This window comes from Rhinoraja longicauda, chromosome 1, assembly GCF_053455715.1.
Source record: "Rhinoraja longicauda isolate Sanriku21f chromosome 1, sRhiLon1.1, whole genome shotgun sequence".
NCBI lineage: Eukaryota > Metazoa > Chordata > Chondrichthyes > Rajiformes > Arhynchobatidae > Rhinoraja > Rhinoraja longicauda.
Genome location: NC_135953.1, coordinates 134,487,205 through 134,507,279, shown reverse-complemented (window position 1 = coordinate 134,507,279; position 20,075 = coordinate 134,487,205). Strand labels below are relative to the sequence as shown.

The following is a 20,075-nucleotide window of genomic DNA, read 5'->3' as shown; positions in this document are numbered from 1 at the left end:
TACTGTGTACATGTGTGTGTACATATATATATATATATATATATATACACCGATCAGCCAAAACATTATGACCACTGACAGGTGAAGTGAATAACATTGATTATCTTGTTACAATGGCACCTGTCAAGGGGTGGGATATATTAGGCAGCAAGTGAACAGTCTTGACGTTGATGTGTTGGGTGCAGGAGAAATGGGCAGGAGTAAAGACCTGAGCGACTTTGACAAGGGCCAGATTGTTATGGCCAGACGACTGGGTCAGAGCATCTGTGAAACGGCAAGGCTTGTGGGGTGCTCCGGGGTCAGCAGTGGTGAGTACCTACCGACAGTAGTCCGAGGAGGGACAAACCACAAACCGGCGACAGGGTGTTGGGCGCCCAAGGCTCATCGATGAGCGAGGGCAACGAGGGCTATCCCGTCTGGTCCGAACCGACAGAAGGTCTACCGTGGCACAAGTCACAGAAACTTTTAATGGTGGTCTCGGGAGGAATGTGTCACAATACACAGTGCATCGCACCCTGCTGCGTATGGGGCTGCACACGGAGGACCAACAGCATATTAGGCAGGTGGTCATAATGTTTTGGCTGATCGGTGTATACACACACACACAAATATATACTTATCAGATTTGTATATATGTGAAAATATGAGTATGTGTATATATATGTACACACATTGAAGGTATCAGTCTGAAGAAAGGTCTCGACCCGAAACGTCACCCATTCCTTCTCTCCAGAGATGCTGCCTGACCCGCTGAGTTTCTCCAGCACTTTGTGATACCTTCGATTTGAACCAGCATCTGCAGTTATTTTCCTATGCACACACTGAACTTTTTTTTTCTCGTTTATCATATTGTTTGCAGTGTACTGTGTTTATATTATTCTGTTGTTCTGCTGCAAGTAAGAAATTCATTGTTCTACCTGGGACATATGGCAATAAAACCCTCTTGACCCTTGAGTCCGCGATGGGCAAGCCGGGCGTACTGGGTGGGTGATCCGTCATCAGTCCGCGGTGTGCGTTCCTCGTTCCTCTGACCACGGCAGTCGAGTCGGGACTGACTGCCGGGAACGACTTACTTCCGACGCCGTAAAAACCACCAAGGCAATAAAAGACAAACCCGAAACTGTGCACGCTTTGAAATAGTTCTGTAACTATTCTTTCTTACTCTCCTTATTGGGCTCGCAGATTGAGACAGTGCTTTCAGTTAACATTTGCAACTTCCTCGCCATTTTATCGTTTGAGTCCCTTCAAGGCTGTAAATCAATATGGCCCTCATCAGCACACACCACGACTTCAGGAATTGGTGACGGAAGTTGGATCTTGGATATCACAAGTTACCACTGAAGCAAATGAATTAAGGATGCAGATTGCCACTGTGGAAATTACACCTCTGGGGTTAGTGCGCATTTGAAATAGGCCTGTGATCAGTGTAGCACACATGCTTATTAAACTTTAGATCCAATTAGCCTGGGAATGTTCATGGTGCCATCATCATTTAGTGGTCACTGGGCCATTTTACTTTTCTCCCAAGATCCAAATGGCACTTGCTGGAGAGGCAGCTTACTGCAGCTGAGGATATACACATAATGCTGGGGTAACCCGAGACCCAAAACGTCACCCATTCCTTCTCTCCAGAGATGCTGCCTGTCCCGCTGAGTTGCCCCAGCATCAAACTAACACTATCCTGCACACGCTAGGGATCATTTTACACTTATACCAAGCCAATTAACCTACAAACGTGTACGTGTGGAGTGTGGGAGGAAACTGAAGATCTCGGAGAAAACCCATGCAGGTCACGGGGAGAACGTACAAACTCCGTACAGACAGCACCCGTAGTCGGGATCAAACCCGGGTCTCTGGCTCTGCAAGCGCGGTAAGGCAGCAACTCTACCGCTGCGCCACCTACAATTTGTGTCTATTTTGAGTCCATTTTGTGTCTATCTTCGGTGTAAACTAGCAGCTGTAGTTCCTTCCTACTCATTGCTGTCGCTGAGTATGGTTTTCCCCTGCTAGCTTTGCTGGAAGACTGGGAGCCTTGATTAGTACGGGTGTCAGGGATTACGGGGAGAAGGACAAATCAAAATAGGACGTACAGGATAAATGGTAGGGAATTGAGTAATGCAGTGGAACAGAGGGATCTGGGAATAACTGCATTGTTCCCTGAAGATGGAATCTCATGTGGATAGGGTGGTGAAGAAGGCGTTTGGTATGCTTGCCTTTATAAATCAGAGCATCGAATATAGAAGTTGGGATGTAATGTTAAAATTGTACAAGGCATTGGTGAGGCCGAATCTGGAGTATGGTGTGCAGTTCTGGTCGCCAAATTATAGGAAGGATGTCGACAAAATGGAGAGGGTACAGAGGATATTTACTAGAATGTTGCCTGGGTTTCAGCACTTAAGCTACGGAGAGAGGTTGGACAGGTTGGGTCTTTATTCTTTGGAGCGTAGAAGGTTGAGGGGGGACTTGATAGAGGTTTTTAAAATTTTAAGAGGGACGGACAGAGTTGACGTGGGTAGGCTTTTCCCTTTGAAAGTGGGGAAGATTCCAACAAGGGGACATAGCTTCAGAATTGAGGGACAAAAGTTTAGGGGTAACATGGGGGGTAACTTCTTTACTCAGAGGGTGGTGGCTGTATGGAATGGGCTTCCGGTGGAAGTGGTGGAGGCAGGCTCGATTTTATTATTTAAGAGTAAATTGGATAGGTCTATGGATAAGAGGGGATTAGAGGGTTATGGTCTGAGTGCAGGTAGATGAGACTAGGTCAGTGAAAGTGGTCGGCGTGGACTGGTAGGGCCAAACGGGCCTGTTTCCGTGCTGTAGTTGTTATATGGTTATATGGTTATATGGTTAAGGCAGGAGTGTGGGGTTAGGAGGGAGAGATAGATCAGCCGTGATTGAATGGCGGAGTAGACTTGATGGGCCGAATGGCCCATTTCTGCCCCTATTCCTTATGACCTCATGAACCTAACTGGCACATTGGCTCAACAACTAGCACAGCTGCCTTAGTGCTCAAGAGACACAGGTCTGATCCTGATCTGGGACGCCATCTGTGCTCAGGTTTCACCCACATGCCAGAGATGAGCTGGGTGGTTGGGTAATTGGCTGCAGCAAATAGTCCTAGAAAGATGAGCTGCAGTAAATATCCAGAGGCAAAATCAAGATGGAGTTGCACGAGTTTAATAAAAAAAGGCGGGGTTAGCGTAGATGGAAGTTTCAATGTCGGCACAGACACAGTTGGCCAAAGATCTTGCTCTTTGCTGCATGATCATGATTATGTCGAGCACAGATCTCTGAGGCAGGCATACATCGATGCCGGGGGAGGGTAGTCTGAAGGAGGAAACTCAAAACACTCTTGTTGAAGACCTAAATAAATCTGATGATCCTTGTTCCGATTTCAATCTCATGTAGGACCAACAATCATTGGAGACTGAGGTTTAAAAAGGCAATTGTCACTGAAGTCTGCAGCCGAAACAAGTCAAAATACTTCCAGTTAAGCCTGAACTGCTCGAACTGTCAATGTTACTTCCAACTCCCCAAGATCATTCCAGTTGGCTGCTGCTAATCTATTTTTTGGCTCGGCTTGATTCAGCATTACATCTGAAGCATGGATGCTGGACACGAAAGAAAGGAGAAGCATTACTGAAACTATTCTCCTGCAGGAATAATTTATTCTACTTTCCAACCTCTCTTATCTCTTTTATCCTTCCTCTTTCCCCATCCCTGCCCTTTTCAAACCATATCCCTTTCTCAGGATTCAGATTTGTTTAGATTTAGAGATACAGCGTGAAAACAGTGGCGCAGCGGTAGAGTTGCTGCCTTACAGCGAATGCAGCGCCGGAGACTCAGGTTCGATCCTGACTATGGGCGCGTCTGTACGGAGTTTGTACGTTCTCCCCGTGACCTGCGTGGGTTTTCTCCGAGATCTTCGGTTTCCTCCCACACTCCAAAGACGTACAGGTATGTAGGTTAATTGACTGGGTAAATGTAAAAATTGTCCCTAGTGTGTGTAGGACAGTGTTAGTGTGCGGGGATCGCTGGGCGGCGTGGACCCGGTGGGCTGAAGGGTCTGTTTCCGCGCTGTATCTCTAAATCTAAAAATCTAAAAAAAAATCTAAAACAGGCCCTTTGGCCCACTGGGTCCGCGCTGCCCAGCGATCTCTGCACATTAACACTATCCTATACACACTAGAGACAAATTTTTTTAATTTATTTTTATTTTTTACATTTGCCCAGCCAATTAACCTACATACCTGTATGTCTTTGGCGTGTGGGAGGAAACCGAAGATCTCGGAGAAAACCCACGCAGGTCACGGGGAGAACGTACAAACTCCGTACAGATGGCGCCCGTAGTCAGGATCGAACCTGAGTCTCCGGCGCTCATTCGCTGTAAGGCAGCAACTCTACCGCTGCGCCACCGTGCCGCCCTTTCACATTTCACTCTTCCTCTTATTTCATTAGCTGACACCGTCTTGTCTCCTTTAGAGAAGGAATGGGTGACGTTTCGGGTCAAGACCCTTCTTCAGACTGAAGAAGTTGAGTTACTCCAGCATTTTGTGTCGATCTTGGGTTGAAACCAGCATCTGCAGTTCCTACTTTCACATCAATTCTCTTTTGTCCTATCCAGTCCATCCCCACTTACTCTGCAATTTTAAAACAAACTTGTTTTCTCAGCATCTCACTTTTGGTGAAAGGTTTTTAATGTTGAATGTTAACTCTGTTGCGCTTTGCACAGGTGCTCTTGATTTGCTGAGTACCCCCAACTAGCCTGAAATACGTACAGATCCATTTCCAGTTAGGTTTCAATTTCGGATTTCCAGCATTGACAGGGTTTTTTAAGTTTCTTTGTGCAATAAACAACACATCAGGGAGGCTGGCCCTGCGAAAATTGTTCGAGACAGTTTAATAGTCCATGGATTCTTGACTTACACAATACATTGAATCTCAGCCTCTTGTCTATATAGACAAGACAATAGATGTCTTCACTGTTGACAAGAGCCACAGAATGCTGGAGTAACTCAGCGGGTCAGGCAGCATCACTGGAGAGAAGGAATGGGTGACGTTTCGGGTCGAGACCCTTCTTCAGACTGATGTCAGGGGAGTGGGCGGTACAGAGATAAAATGTAGTCGGAGACGGTAAGACTGGTCGGAGAACTGGGAAAGGGGATGGGGACGGAGAGAGAGGGAAAGCAAGGGCTACTTGAAGTTTGAGAAGTAAATGTTCATACCGCTGGGGTGTAAGCTGCCCAAGCCAAACATGAGGTGCTGTTCCTCCAGTTTGCTCTGGGCCTCACTCTGGAGAATGAAGGAGGCCCAGGACAGAAAGATCAGTGTGGGAATGGGAGGGGGAGTCAAAGTGTTGAGCAACCGGTATCGACAAGGGCCATTTGCCTCATCTTATAGAATCTACAATTTTCTTCAATTCTCCACCACAGATTACGCTTGGACTGACCACTGAGAGATATTCTTGAAATTGCAGGAGCTCCCATCACCTGAACACAAGGTTTATCCTTCACAGTGTAGTATAAGAAAATAACTGCAGATGTTGGTACAAATCGAAGGTATTTATTCACAAAATGCTGGAGTAACTCAGCAGGTCAGGCAGCATCTCGGGAGAGAAGGAATGGGTGACGTTTCGGGTCGAGACCCTTCTTCAGACTGATCAGTCTGAAGAAGGGTCTCGACCCGAAACGTCACCCATTCCTTCTCTCCCGAGATGCTGCCTGACCTGCTGAGTTACTCCAGCATTTTGTGAATAAAATCCTTCACAGTGTGTCGCCTCTGGCAGTGGACTTGCTAACGCTGTAAATGGCATACAAAGTTTACACCCAAACATTACAAAATGTATTGACAGTGCTATTAGCCTCCACATAATGCCAAACTATTTTGTTTCCTTCTCTGTTGGCTTCATAAATGCTCAAATAGCTTTCATGTCAGTCTGGGCACATCACACCTGCCGTTTTCAATAGACTCTCCAAACTCTCCAAACAGTATCTATGCCTCATGGCAAAAAATTCCTTGCATAAAGCCAACCTTACAGATTTCAATAGCCCAGGATTCTTAAAGGCTCCACTAATTAATTTGCAGCAAGTAAGATGCTTGCGATGTTCAAATGCTAATACTTTCATTGACAACCTACATGATCTCCCCGGTTGCTAGACACTTTAACTCCCACTCTCATTCCCACACTGACCTTTCTATCCTGGGCCTCCTCCACTGTCAGAGTGAGTGAGGGCCAATGCAAATTGAAGGAACAGCACCTCGTGTTTTGCTTGGGTAGTTTACACACCAGAGGCATGAATGTTGACGTCTCTAACTTCAAGTAACCCTTGCTTTCCATCTCTCTCCATCCCTCCCCATCCTAGTCCTCCGACCAGTCTGACTGTCTTCCTGATTGAATTTGATCTTTGTCTACCTCATTGTCACCTTCCTCTGGTTAGCAATGATCTACTCTACATTTTCCTTAATCTACGTCCCCTTTGTTCTCTTATTTTCACACCTTACCCTTCCATATCTCTGTGTCTCTCTCTCTCTCTTCTGACTCTCAGTATGAAGAAGGGTCTCGACCCGAAGCATCACCCATCCCGTCTATCCAGAGACCCGCCTGTCTCGCTGAGTTTCTCCAGCATTTTGTGTCTCTTTGATGTGAATTAGTGCGTGATATCAGCAAACGTATGAGACTGAACCCTTTGCTAGTCGAGACTGTTTTAAAGGTCTTTGCCGATGGCTTCTTCCACATGGAGGTACTGCTGATAACCAAAGATACTAGAGGAACAAGATAGACCACTCGACCCTAAAAACTGTAGTATGTCATGGCGCCATTTTAGTAGGCAGAAACTTGCAGAAACATTTAAAAAGAAAAATAACAATTTGTGAATTGATTCTCTATTGTCACGTGTACCGAGGAACAGTGAAAAGCTTTTATTGCGTGCTAACCAGTCAGTGGAAAGACAATACATGATTACAATCGACCCATTCACAGTGTACAGATACATGGTAAGGGGAAAGTGTTTAGTGCAAGTTAAAGCCAGTAAAATCCTATCAAAGATCACCAATGAGGTAGATGGTAGCTCAGGACTGCTCTGTAGTTGTGGTAGGATGGTTCAGTTGCCTGATAACAGTTGAGAAGAAACTGTCCCAAAATCTGGAGGTGTGTGTTTTCACCCGATGGGAGAGGGGAGAAGAGGGAGTGGCCAGGGTGCGACTCGTCCTTGATTTTGCTGCTGGCGTTGCCGAGGCAGCGTGAGGTAGAAATTGAGTCAATAGAAGGGGGGTTGGTTTGTGTGATGGTCTGGGCTGCGTTCACAATTCGCTGCAACTTCTTGCAGTCTTGGATGGTGCTGTTCCCAAACCAAGCAGTGATGCATCCCAATGGTTGGACCAGGTTCTAACTATTTCATTCCAACATGGATGACTGCAGTTTAGGAAAGCTGGCCCTAGAACACAGATGAACACATGGCCAGGAAATCTGTAGTGAGAAGAGAAATCTTGACATGCAGAGGAAGGACAGAGATTTCCATTGACTGAATAACATTGAGTTTCTCATGGGACTAGATAGGCACTTTAAATTTGGGACACAGCAAGAGCGTAAATTTGTATCTTCCACCTGTTCAACTCTCAGCAGACTGATTGTACAGTAGATGTTGGTCCATTCACTCCATTGTTGATACCAACTAATGGTTGACGTGAGAGCCACTGTTTTCATGGACCTTTATACTTCTGATTACTTTAAGATTTTGCTGATTTTGGGAAAGTTTAGGTTGGGGATCATGTCAGATCATAGCAGAGACTCAACATAGAAATTATAGTCCAAAATGGAAGGAATTATGTCAATTTTAATGGCTGGGCACATGAGTGTAAAACACACGAGAAGCCAAGGCCGCAGGAGGCCGCGAGGAATGGTCTCCTGCACATTTAGATTTGAGGAAGCAGAGAACAACACGCACACTTTCACAAGTTATCAGAGTAGAATTATGCCATTCAGCCCATCGAGTCTACACCACTGTTCAATCATGGCTGATCTCTGCCTCCCAATCCCATTTTCCTGCCTTCTCTCCATAGCCAGCGGTACTGGCTCGAAGGGCTGAATGGCCTACTCCTACACCTATTGTCTATAACCCTTGACACCCATTCTAATCAAGAATTTGTCTACCTCTGTCTTAAAAATATCCACTGACACGGCCTCCACAGCCCTCTGTGGCAACGAGTTCCACAGATTCACCACCCTCTGGCTATCCAATGAATCATGAGTTTAGAATGAGTTAGATTTAGTTCTTAGGGCTAACGGAATCAAGGGATATGGGAGAAAAGCAGGAACGGGGTACTGATTTTAGATGATCAGCCATGATCATATTGAATGGCGGTGCTGGCTCAAAGGGCCGAATGGCATACTCCTGCACCTATTTTTTTATGTTTATGTTAAATCTCTGGAATGGAATTTGAACCGGGAATCTTCTGGTCAGAAATGCTACTGATTTACATTTTTCCATTTGCATAGATTTCCCAAGGTTATGATGTATTGGTTTTAAGTTTGTTAGACGCTGTTAGACAGTGAGGAGGTGACTGGAGGAGACTCACTTTGATGGATGTTTCTTGCTTTTTTTTGTTTTGTGTTGGTTTGTGATTGTGTGTGTTATTGCTTATTTTTATTGCTCTTATTGTTGGACTGTGGATAACGAAATTTCTTCCAAAAGACTTGTTTTTTTGGATGACAATAAAGGTTATTCTGATTCTGTTTCTGATTCTGCTTCTAAATTTCATCCTTACGCAAGGTTTTTAATTCAACTTGTAGCATGTTAAACTAATAAGTAATGGTTTGAACTTGGTTGAATCTCATTGTGTAACAGATTGCAAGGGATTAGATGAATGTGTTTAATTTACGTGTGGTTAGCACTAGTTCTTAAATAACGATCAATTCTCTAAAACAATGCACTTACTTTTCCCTCTAATCTTTAGGATTTGACACCAGCATTCTTCCCATCTGCAAGGACTCGCTTGGGTGGATGTTTAACAGACTGGACACAAACTATGACCTGTTACTTGACCAGTCAGAGCTGGGAAGCATTTATTTTGATAACCATGACCTATGCATGAAGCCATTTTTCAACTCATGTGACACATACAAAGACGGCCGCATTTCCAACAATGAATGGTGCTACTGCTTTCAGCGACATCAAGGTAATCTATAAATAATAAAGCTCTTAAATGGTGGTATCTTTCGATTTCCTGTACAATTTGGAGATGAACTTTTATCATCCTTTTATCATCCTGTCCCCAATTGGGAGAAAAGTGTTTCATGTTATTCTTGTTTTGATTGCTCTTTTATCTTTCCATTTTGCGATTTAATTGCTCATTGTGCATGGATATTTATTTCTATAAATCAATTACAAATATTGTAAAATTTACTTGATGGTAAATTTTAATTTAAGAAAGTAAATAAATTGATTTTTTTTCCCCTTGGTTTCATATATAAGATATAAATGCGTTGCTATCTATTTAATTGGCTACAGTTTGAAGCATAATCATCCATTAAATTAAAATCACGGTGCACATTTCCCATTATGCAGTAAAATTAAGATTAATAATAAATAGCAAACATTGCATGATTGAAGTTAAATATTTTATGGGTTTTTTATTCTTCTGAGGAATGTTGTTTTTTCAAAAATACCTCTAATGATCAGATTTGATAGAAATGGATTGAAATGAATGGAGTTGCAGGAGCCCTGGCTGAAATATATGAAGCATCGTGAGACAAGAGGGAGGTGTTGGAAAAACCTGGGTACTATAGACCAGTAAGATGAACATCTGTGATTTGAAAATTATCAGCGACAATTCTAAGCGATAACATACTTAAGGGCCTGTCCCAGTTACGCGATGTTTAAGGCGACTGCCGGCGACTGTCAAAGTCGTAGCAGATCGCCAAAATCTTCTTTTACCCTACGACAATGACCACGACAATGCCGAGTCAGGTCGATACAAGTTACCTTTTTTTGTGAAACTAGCACCTGGCTAAGAGATTACACCGTCTTCGTAAACATCGCGAAATTCCCACGCTTACCTGACCGTCAAACTGTCGCCTCCAATCTACCTGTCAAATGTCCTGACGGTAAATAAATTGGTTAAACAAAACTATCTTCTGGTATCTTCAAACGCCTTTTCTTAATTTAATATTACGTGCTTCTAAATGCATCTGCGACAACCTAGCAAACCTGGGGACAGCATGCGACAGACAGCGCCCGCAATAAGCTACGATACCTGGCGACAAGCCAGCTGTCACCGAGAAATTGCTATCTGGAAAGTTTTTCCGCGACGCGCCGAGATCCGCTACCATTCATTGAAGACTCCTCACGATCATGCCCGCGACACCCCGGCAAACGTTCGGCGACAGCCTAGACGCCGGCAGTCGCCTTAAAATCGCCTAAGTGGGACAGGCCCTTTATACATGCAAGATATACATGCATTTAGAAAGACAAGGGTTGATTAAAGACAATCAGCATTGTTTTATTCATGGGAGATTGTCTCCAGAATTTGACTGTTTTTTGGTTGTTCAGGGCAAGGGTACAGTGGCTGCCGGAGCTCACCGGAGCGCCGCTCCGACACCTCTGTAAAATGAAAAGCAAAATAAACAGCGGGGAATTTAACAGCTGCCGCTGCAGCACCGGTGACAGCTACGGCACCAAAAAAATAGCACTGCAACACTGGTTAAGGGTAGAGCTGTAGATATGGTCTATATGGTCCTCAGCAAGGCCTTTGATAAGATTCTGTATGGTCGGCTGCCCTGGAAGGTTAGATTGTATGGGATCCAGAGAGACCTACTATCTTCCCATCCCCTCCCCTCTCTGCGTTCCGCAGAGACCGTTCCCTCCATTACTCCCTGGTCCACTCGTCCCTTCCTACCCAAACCACCCCATCCCCGGGCACTTTCCCCTGCAACCGCATGAGATGCAACACCTGTCCTTTTACCTCCCCCCTCAACTCCATCCAAGGACCCAAACAGTCTTTCCAGGTGAGACAGAGGTTCACCTGCACCTCCTCCAACCTCATCTATTGCATCCGCTGCTCCAGATGTCAGCTTATTTACATCGGCGAAACCAAGTGCAGGCTCGGCGATCGCTTCGCTGAACACCTGAGCTCGGTCCGCGTTGTCCAAACTGGTCTCCCGGTGGCCGAGCACTTCAACTCCCCCTCCCACTCCCCCTCCCCCTCCCACAGCAGATCTCATGGGTCCTTACTCACAAATATCCTGGGATATTTGTGATCTCCCGGTGGCCGAGCACTTCAATTCCCACTCCCAGTCTGACCTTTCTGTCATGGGCCACCTCCAGTGCCATAGTGAGGCCCACCGGAAATTGGAGGAACAGCACCTCATATTTCGCCTGGGCAGCTTGCAGCCCAGTGGTATGAACATTGACTTCTCCCACTTTAGATAGTTCCTCTGTCCCTCTCTTCCCCTCCCCCTTTCCGAGATCTCCCTCTATCTTCCTGTCTCCACCTATATCCTTCCTTTGTCCCGCCCCCCTGACATCAGTCTGAAGAAGGGTCTCGACCCGAAACGTCACCCATTCCTTCTCTCCTGAGATGCTGCCTGACCTGCTGAGTTACTCCAGCATTTTGTGAATAAATACCTTCGATTTGTACCAGCATCTGCAGTTATTGTCTTATATTATATATTATAATAGATACAGAATTTGCTTAATTTTAGGGAACAGAGGGTGGTAGTTGAAAGTTATTGAAGATAGACACAAAAAGCTGGTGGAACTCAGCGGGACAGGCAGCATGTCTGGAGAGAAGGAATGGGTGATATTTCTTGTCAAGACCCTTCTTCATACCAGTCAGGGAAAAGGGAAACGAGGGACATAGACGATGATGTAGAGAGATAAAGGACAATGAATGAAAGATATGCAAAAAAAATAACGATGATAATAAAGGAAACAGGCCATTGTTAGCTGTTTGTTGGGTAAAAACGAGAAGCTGGTGCGACTTGGGTGGGGGAGTGTAAGAGAGAGGGAATGCTGAAAGTTATCATTTGGACTGGAGACCAGTGATTCAGGGATTGGTGCTGGGCCCATCACTATTTGTTGAAAGACTGGAGCGACTAGGATGAGAGGGGATCTTATTGAAACATATACGATTATTAAGGGGTTGGACACGCTAGAGGCAGGAAACATGTTCCCAATGTTGGGGGAGTCCAGGACCAGGGGCCACAGTTTAACAATAAGGGGTAGGCCATTTAGAACGGAGATATGGAAAAACATTTTCAGTCAGAGAGTTGTAAATCTGTGGAATTCTCTGCCTCAGAAGGCAGTGGGGGCCAATTATCTGGATGCTTTCAAGAGAGAGCTAGATAGAGCTCTTAATGATAGCGGAGTCAGGGGGTATGGGGAGAAGGCAGGAACGGGGTACTGATTGTGAATGATCAGCCATGATCACATTGAATGGCGGTGCTGGCTCGAAGGGCCGAATGGCCTCCTCCTGCACCTATTGTCTATTGCAGTAAGGATTACATACAATTGATTACAATAGAAGCTGGAATAAATACATGTATCAAATTGAAATACCTTATCTTGTGAAACATGTAAAGATAATAACATTTCTTTGTTAGATTATAAGCTATGATATATTTATGGTATTTATTCACAAAATGCTGGAGTAACTCAGCAGGTCAGGCAGCATCTCAGTAGAGAAGGAATGGGTGACGTTTCGGGTCGAGGCCCTTCTTCAGACTGATATATACCATATATTTATGGTATAATAAATATATATCAATAATAACACATAATTGAAGCCCATATCTCATGAGCCACTGCTCAACAAAGACAAACATCAATGATGACATTCACTCCATCTTCAAAGCACCAGCGCGGGCTTTGTTTGATTGAGGAGAAGGGCATTCACAGATCAAGACCTCTGACTTGTTACGCTGGTCTATTTAAAAAAATATATTATTTTTTTTAATCAAAAATATATATTCAAATATTAAAATAATATATACAATACAATAAAACCAAAACAGAACCCACCACCAGAATACTATACAAACAAATATACCAATTGAAACTATTATACAATTATATTACAATCCCCATCCAGGATGCATCCAATCCCCCGCGGTGCCCAGCGGTCCCGGAAATCCCCCAGGGTGCCCGTGGACAGCGCGTAGTCCCTCTCCAACACCACCCGGGTTACGCTGGTCTATTGGGCTGCAGGGATCTCTGCCTCCCACATGCCTATGAGACCTGGACCCTACAGCAGGTTTCTCAAGGCATTGGAAAAATACCAGCAATGATGTTTGTGCAAAGTCTCAAAATGCACATGGTGAATAAGCAAGCGAATGCCAGAATTCAGTCCAAAGCCAACGACCCCGGAGTGAAGGTCCTCGTTACAATCAATCCGCTGCTTTGGGCTGGCCCATTTGTTGACACGCCCGAAATAAGGTTCTCGTAATAAACCATCTGTTCCAATGCTCTTTCATGGGAACGATGGCCGAGCAGGCAGAAGAATGCAGCGCCAGAGACTCAGGTTCGATCCTGACTACCGGCGTTGTACTGTACGTAGTTTGTACGTTCTCCCCGTGACCTGCGTGGGTTTTCTCCGAGATCTTCGGTTTCCTCCCACACTCCAAAGACGTACAGGTTTGTAGGTTAATTGGCTGGGCAAATGTAAAAAAATTGTCCCTAATGGGTGTAGGATATTGTTAGTGTGCGGGGATCGCTGGGCGGCGCGGACCCGGTGGGCCGAAGGGCCTGTTTCTGCGCTGAATCTCTAAATCTAAAAATCTAAAATCTAAAAGGTTCGCAAATATCCTCAAAGCCTCCTTGATGAAATACAACATCCCCACTCACTCATGAAAACCTCTGGCTTACGCGGACCACTCAAAGTAGTGAAGGAGCATTCAGAGTGACATTGAGACCGCCCCGGTTATGCGTCAGAAACTCCTGCATGAGCAGTGGAAGGTGCACTCCAACTCAGATGCTCCCCAAGTCTTACCTCAACAGCCTCATGCTCCCTATCTGTAGGCTGCCACATTATAGCCACTGTAGATCCCTGTGGTTATCAAACTGTACAACTCATAGAAAATAGGTGCAGGAGTAGGCCATTCGGCCCTTCGAGCCTGCACCGACATTCAATATGATCATGGCTGATCATCCAACTCAGTATCCTGTACCTGCCTTCTCTCCATACCCCCTGATCCCTTTAGCCACAAGGGCCACATCTAACTCCCTCTTAAATATAGCCAATGAACTGGCCTCAACTACCTTCTGTGGCAGAGAATTCCACAGATTCACCACTCTGTGTGAAAAAAACGTTCTCATCTCGGTCCTAAAAGACTTCCCCCTTATCCTTAAACTGTGACCCCTTGTTCTGGACTTCCCCAACGTCGGGGACAATCTTCCTGCATCTAGCCTGTCCAACCCCTTAAGAATTTTGTAAGTTTCTATAAGATCCCCCCTCAATCTTCTAAATTCCAGCGAGTACAAGCCGAGTCTATCCAGTCTTTCTTCATATGAAAGTCCTGCCATTCCAGGGATCAATCTGGTGAACCTTCTCTGTACTCCCTCTATGGCAAGAATGTCTTTCCTCAGATTAGGAGACCAATCTGTACTCCCCTCCCCTTCTGTCGTGGGGTAGATTGACTCCCTCCCCCTTCTGTCGTGGGGTAGGCTGACTCCCCTACCCACCTTCCTGAATCTTTCCACATCGCCAATTCTTTTCATTCGTCATTTTAATTTCATGTTTCATGTGTTTTTGACTGTTGGCAGATCAATTTCCCTCCCGGGATAAATAAAGTTCTATCTGATCGTATCGTCTTGGCCTCATTAGCAACCTCAAACCCTGCAAAACTATAGTGGAAGTTGGTTGTCCTTCATCCTGAGAGACAGCTTCAGAGGGAGATGAAACTGGGGTGTTTTTTTTCACAATTGGACGAGTTTATAAATATCTTCGCATCGAGTCAAGAGATTGCAGGGAAGAAAAAGTGTGCAAGCAGCACAACTGTGAGGGAGTATTGGATTGTTTATGGAACTGAGATTTCCTAGTTAAGCTCATGTATTGATAGGCTGAAGTTGCTGTTGGTTTCACAGTGTATTGCTGACAAGCACCAATAGTATTGTAATCAGTCCTACTTCGGGATCTGGCTGGGCCAAGATGTCAGGGAGGTCCAAAGTTGGAATTGGAATAGCAAATAAACAGAAGATGGGTAATTTCTACCATTCTCTACCTTATTTTCCATTTCATTGGATTCCTAGTGAGGAATGAGCAGCTTCTGTCTCTCAGTGGAGCAGAAGAAACATAGAAACATAGAAAATAGGTGCAGGAGTAGGCCATTCGGCCATTCAATATGATCATGGCTGATCATCCAGCTCAGTAACCTGTACCTGCCTTCTCTCCATACCCCCTGATCCCTTTAGCCACAAGGGCCACATCTAACTCCCTCTTAAATATAGCCAATGAACTGGCCTCAACTACCTTCTGTGGCAGAGAATTCCACAGACTCACCACTCTCTGTGTGAAGAAATGTTTTCTCATCTCGGTCCTAAAAGACTTCCCCCTTATCCTTAAGCTGTGGCCCCTGGTTCTGGACTTCCCCAACATCGGGAACAATCTTCCCGCATCTAGCCTCTCCAACCCCTTAAGAATTTTATATGTTACAATAAGATCCCCCCTCAGTCTTCTAAATTCCAGCGAGTACAAGCCCAGTCTATCCAGTCTTTCTTCATATGAAAGTCCTGCCATCCCAGGGATCAAAGAGAAACCTTATTCCTATACATGAGCGGAAGTTCATGAAGCTCATCTCAACAGCGAGCTTCCTGGACAAATGAATGGTGTAGGAAGGAACTGCAGATGCTGGTTTAAACCAAAGATCGACACAGAATGCTGGAGTAACTTAGCGGGACAGGCATCATCTCTGGAGAGAAGGAATGGGTGACGTTTGGGGTTGAGACCCTTCTTCCTGCCTGCCCGACCACCACTGGACCGAGACGTGAGACGCCATTGCCACCACGAGGAGCAGCCTAACCATCCACCGCCTCTCCGACCTTCACCGCCTTCTCGGTCGATCTGGGAAGAAGGGTCTCGACCCGAAACGCCACCCGTTCCTTCTCTCCAGTGATGCTGCCTGTCCCGCTGAGTTACTCCAGCATTTTGTGTCTATCTCTGGACAAATGAATCATCGTTTGTTATTCAGGAATATTTAAGTTCAGGTTTTCAATTTGAAAGGATTTCTTCTGATAAGATTACAGAAATTATTAATCGTTTAAAAAAAACAACAATCCACGTCGTCGGAAAATTTGGCTAGTTGAATAGTTAAAAGGATAACATAACATAACATAACATAACATAACAAAACTTTATTGTCACTCGGCACAACACCGAACGAAATTTCAGCAGTCACAGCAAAAAAAGAAAAGAACACAGGACACCCGACCCCAACACAAACATCCATCACAGTGACTCCAAACACCCCCTCACTGTGATGGAGGCAACAAAACTTCCCCTCTCCTCCCCCCGCACCCACGGACACTTGTGTGAAATATATCAGAATGATAAAATACTTCAGCCTGGAAATATGGATGCTTAATTTTGCGGACTGGTCTTTTGAAGTAGATTTGAAGTGATTTTCCAGCATGGAATAGACAATAGACTCTAGACAATAGGAGCAGGAGTAGGCCATTCTGCCCTTCGAGCCAGCACCGCCATTCAATTTGATCATGGCGGATCATTCACAATCAGTACCCCGTTCCTGCCCCCTGACTCCGCTATCATTAAGAGCTCTACCTAACTCTCTCTTGAAAGCATCCAGAGAATTGGCCTCCACTGCCTTCTGAGGCAGAGAATTCCACAGATTTACAACTCTCTGAGTGAAAAAGTTTTTCCTCATCTCCGTTCTAAATGGCCTACCCCTTATTCTTAAACTGTGGCCCCTAGTTCCGGGTTCCCCCAACATTGGGAACATGTTTCCTGCCTCTAGTGGGTCCAATCCCATAATAATCTTATATGTTTCAATAAGATCCTCTCTCATCCTTCTAAATTCCAGTGTATACAAGCCTAGTCGCTCCTGTCTTTCAACATATGACAGTCCCGCCATTCCGGGAATTAACCGAGTTAACCTACGCTGCACTCCCTTGATGGCAAGAATGTCCTTCCTCAAATTTGGAGACCAAAACTGCACACAGTACTCCAGGTGCGGTCTCACTAGGGCCCTGTACAACTGCAGAAGGACCTCTTTGCTACTTTACTCAACTTCTCTTGTCAAAAAGGCCAACATTCCGTTAGCTTTCTTCACTGCCTGCTGTGAAGAATTGGATTGTGATGTTTCCAAATCACCCAGTCCGGTCATTCTACTGAGCAATTTGGTGTAAATTTACAATTGTCCCATGTGATGCAATTTTCATATCCAAATAATGTCATTCCTTGTGGAAAATATTGGAGCATAAGCTGAGAGACTTATTCCTCATTGTCGTTGGTACAGCTGCCTGGCCAAGTACAACTCCAGGGTGGGGGCCTACTTTAGTGATCCCCATTATTTACGATACGAAACGATACGATAGAACTTTACTCATCCCCAGAGGGAAATTGGTCTGCCAACAGTCACAACACACAACAAGGTACACGAAAACCTGAAATTAAAATTACATTAAAAGTGAAAAAAAAGAAAACGACAAGCGAAAAGGACTGTTGGCTGGCTGCCGTGTGCACAGCGCCTTCACCGGAACGAACAAACAAACAAACACGCAGACTTATCCCCTGGGGAGAGGATTCTCAACTAGAGTGTCCCCCCTCACTGGGTCCCCCTTTGTTCTCCCACCGTCCTTCACGGCGGTCCCCCCACGCCGGGTCCTCATTGTCTTCCCCTCCCCCCCACTTCCTATTTGAGCCCACCCCAGCTCTCTACCCTCCATTTCTATACCATTACTGCCCTATTGTGCATGCAATCACCTGTCCTCTTTCATTCCTTATTTTCGAGGGCGAGAAACAGAAAGAAAAGTAAGCCTAGTCATTTAGTTCAACAGGTTTAAGTTACTGTTGGAGTTTGAAGTAGTAATCAAAGTCCAAAAGCGGCATGTATCTTATGTTGAAAGACTGGAGCGACTAGGCTTGTATACACTGGAATTTAGAAGGATGAGAGGAGATCTTATCGAAACGTATAAGATTATTAAGGGGTTGGACACATTAGAGGCAGGAAACATGTTCCCAATGTTGGGGGAGTCCAGAACAAGGGGCCACAGTTTAAGAATAAGGGGTAGGCCATTTAGAACTGAGATGAGGAAAAACCTTTTCAGTCAGAGAGTTGTGAATCTGTGGAATTCTCTACCTCAGAAGTCAGTGGAGGTCAATTCTCTGAATGCATTCAAGATTCAAGATTCAAGATAGCTTTATTTGTCATCCAATATTGGACGAAATTCAGTCACCCACAGTCCAACAATAAAAGCATTAAATAGGCATTAAAATTACACAACCCCAAAAACACACAAAAAAAGAAACATCCATCAAAGAAACATCCATCACAGTGAGTCTCCTCCAGTCCTCTCCTCACTGTGATGGAAGGCCACAATGTCTTTTCCCTTCTCCTGCCGTCCTCTCCCGCGGTCAGGCTGTTGTGGTTGCAGGCCGCGCCGGACGGTCCGCAGCGGGCCAAGCCCAAGGCGAGTCACAGCCGCTCCCGCAGCCTCCGAAGACGGCCGGCTCCGCCGATGATAAGTCCGATCCGGGGCGGGCGAACACGCTGCTGCTGTTGCTGCACGTCGGGGCGGTCGTGGCTCCCGACATTGAAGCCGCCGCCCAGCAGAGAAAAATCCTGCGGCATAGGCCGCGCTGGACGGTGAAATGTCTGCGACCCAAGCCCCGCGATCCAGGGCGGGCGAACACGCTGCCGCTGCCGGAGCTCCCGATGTCGGCATCCACGCGGCCCGAGCCTAAGGCGAGTCGCAGTCGCTCCCGCAGCCTCCGAAGACGGCCGGCTCCGGTGATGGTAAGTCCAGTCCCCGGGCTCTGCGAACCGGAGCCCTGGAGGCCGCCAGCTCCAGGAGTTGGGCCGGTGGTAGGCCGCAGCAGGAACGGAGACAACACCCAGAAAACAAAGGTCGGGTCTCCGTTCGGAAGGGACACATATTTACAATTTTACAGTTCCCCCCCTCCCCCCCACATACACACACATTACACAAACACAAAAACACCACATCACAACTACAATTAAGACAAAAAAACAACAAAAACACAAAGACAAATGGACCGCAGGTAAGCCGCAGCTGCTATGGCAGCGCCGCCATTTTGGAGAGAGCTAGATAGAGCTCTTAAGGATAGCGGAGTCAGGGGGTATGGGGAGAAGGCAGGAACGGGGTACTGATTGAGAATGATCAGCCATGATCACATTGAATGGCGGTGCTGGCTCGAAGGGACGAATGGCCTCCTCCTGCACCTATTGTCTATTGTCTATAGTATATGTCGCCCTACAATCCCTTAGCATATTTACTCTACCAGAGTCATGTGCCATTGGCTCTTAGTTGAACTAAAGGAGATGGTGGCTGATTCATTGTCCGTGACAAGCTACTTGCCAGAGGTTTTATATTGGAATGAAGATTTCCTGGGGTTATTTGCTGAGTGGTTGACATTCATGTTAAGAGAACTCCAGGCAATGGGCAGGTGAGCAGAGAAAACAGAAATTTAGGGCCAGAACTATATTTACAAACTAGACCAAGTGGACCCGTTGGGCCCAAACCTCTCCTGCATTGGTGCAGCACCCTCTCCTCCCCCCTTCCCTTTCCCCCCATCCTACCTCCCCCCTCCCTCCTCTCCCACTCCCCCCTCCCTCCACCCCCTTCCCTTCCCCCCCACTCCATCCCCCTCAACCCCCCTTACCCTCCCCCTCCCTCCCCTCTTCACTCCACCCCGTCCCTCCACCCCTCCCTCCCTCCCTCTCCCCACCCTCCCTAGGAGATAGATTTAAACTTTAAAACGTGAATAACTTTAAATATATAACACCGGTTTCAATGAAACGTCTTCCATTAGCACCAAAGGGACGACGGTGAGTAAGGTGGGCCTAAAATTGTCGCGCTATCGTGTACCGTTTTGGCTGTAGTTCA

At 45.9% G+C, this 20,075-nt stretch overlaps 1 protein-coding gene across 1 annotated transcript in view; it reads left to right on the top strand.

Annotated features, from left to right (window-relative positions):
* The window catches only part of spock3 (SPARC (osteonectin), cwcv and kazal like domains proteoglycan 3), a 416,043-nt gene that overhangs the window by 369,917 nt on the left and 26,051 nt on the right, over positions 1 to 20,075 (top strand). Inside the window, exon 8 of the mRNA XM_078407003.1 lies at positions 8,953 to 9,174. Within this exon, the coding sequence (XP_078263129.1) occupies positions 8,953 to 9,174 (222 nt within the window). The remainder of the gene's footprint in view (positions 1 to 8,952; positions 9,175 to 20,075) is intronic.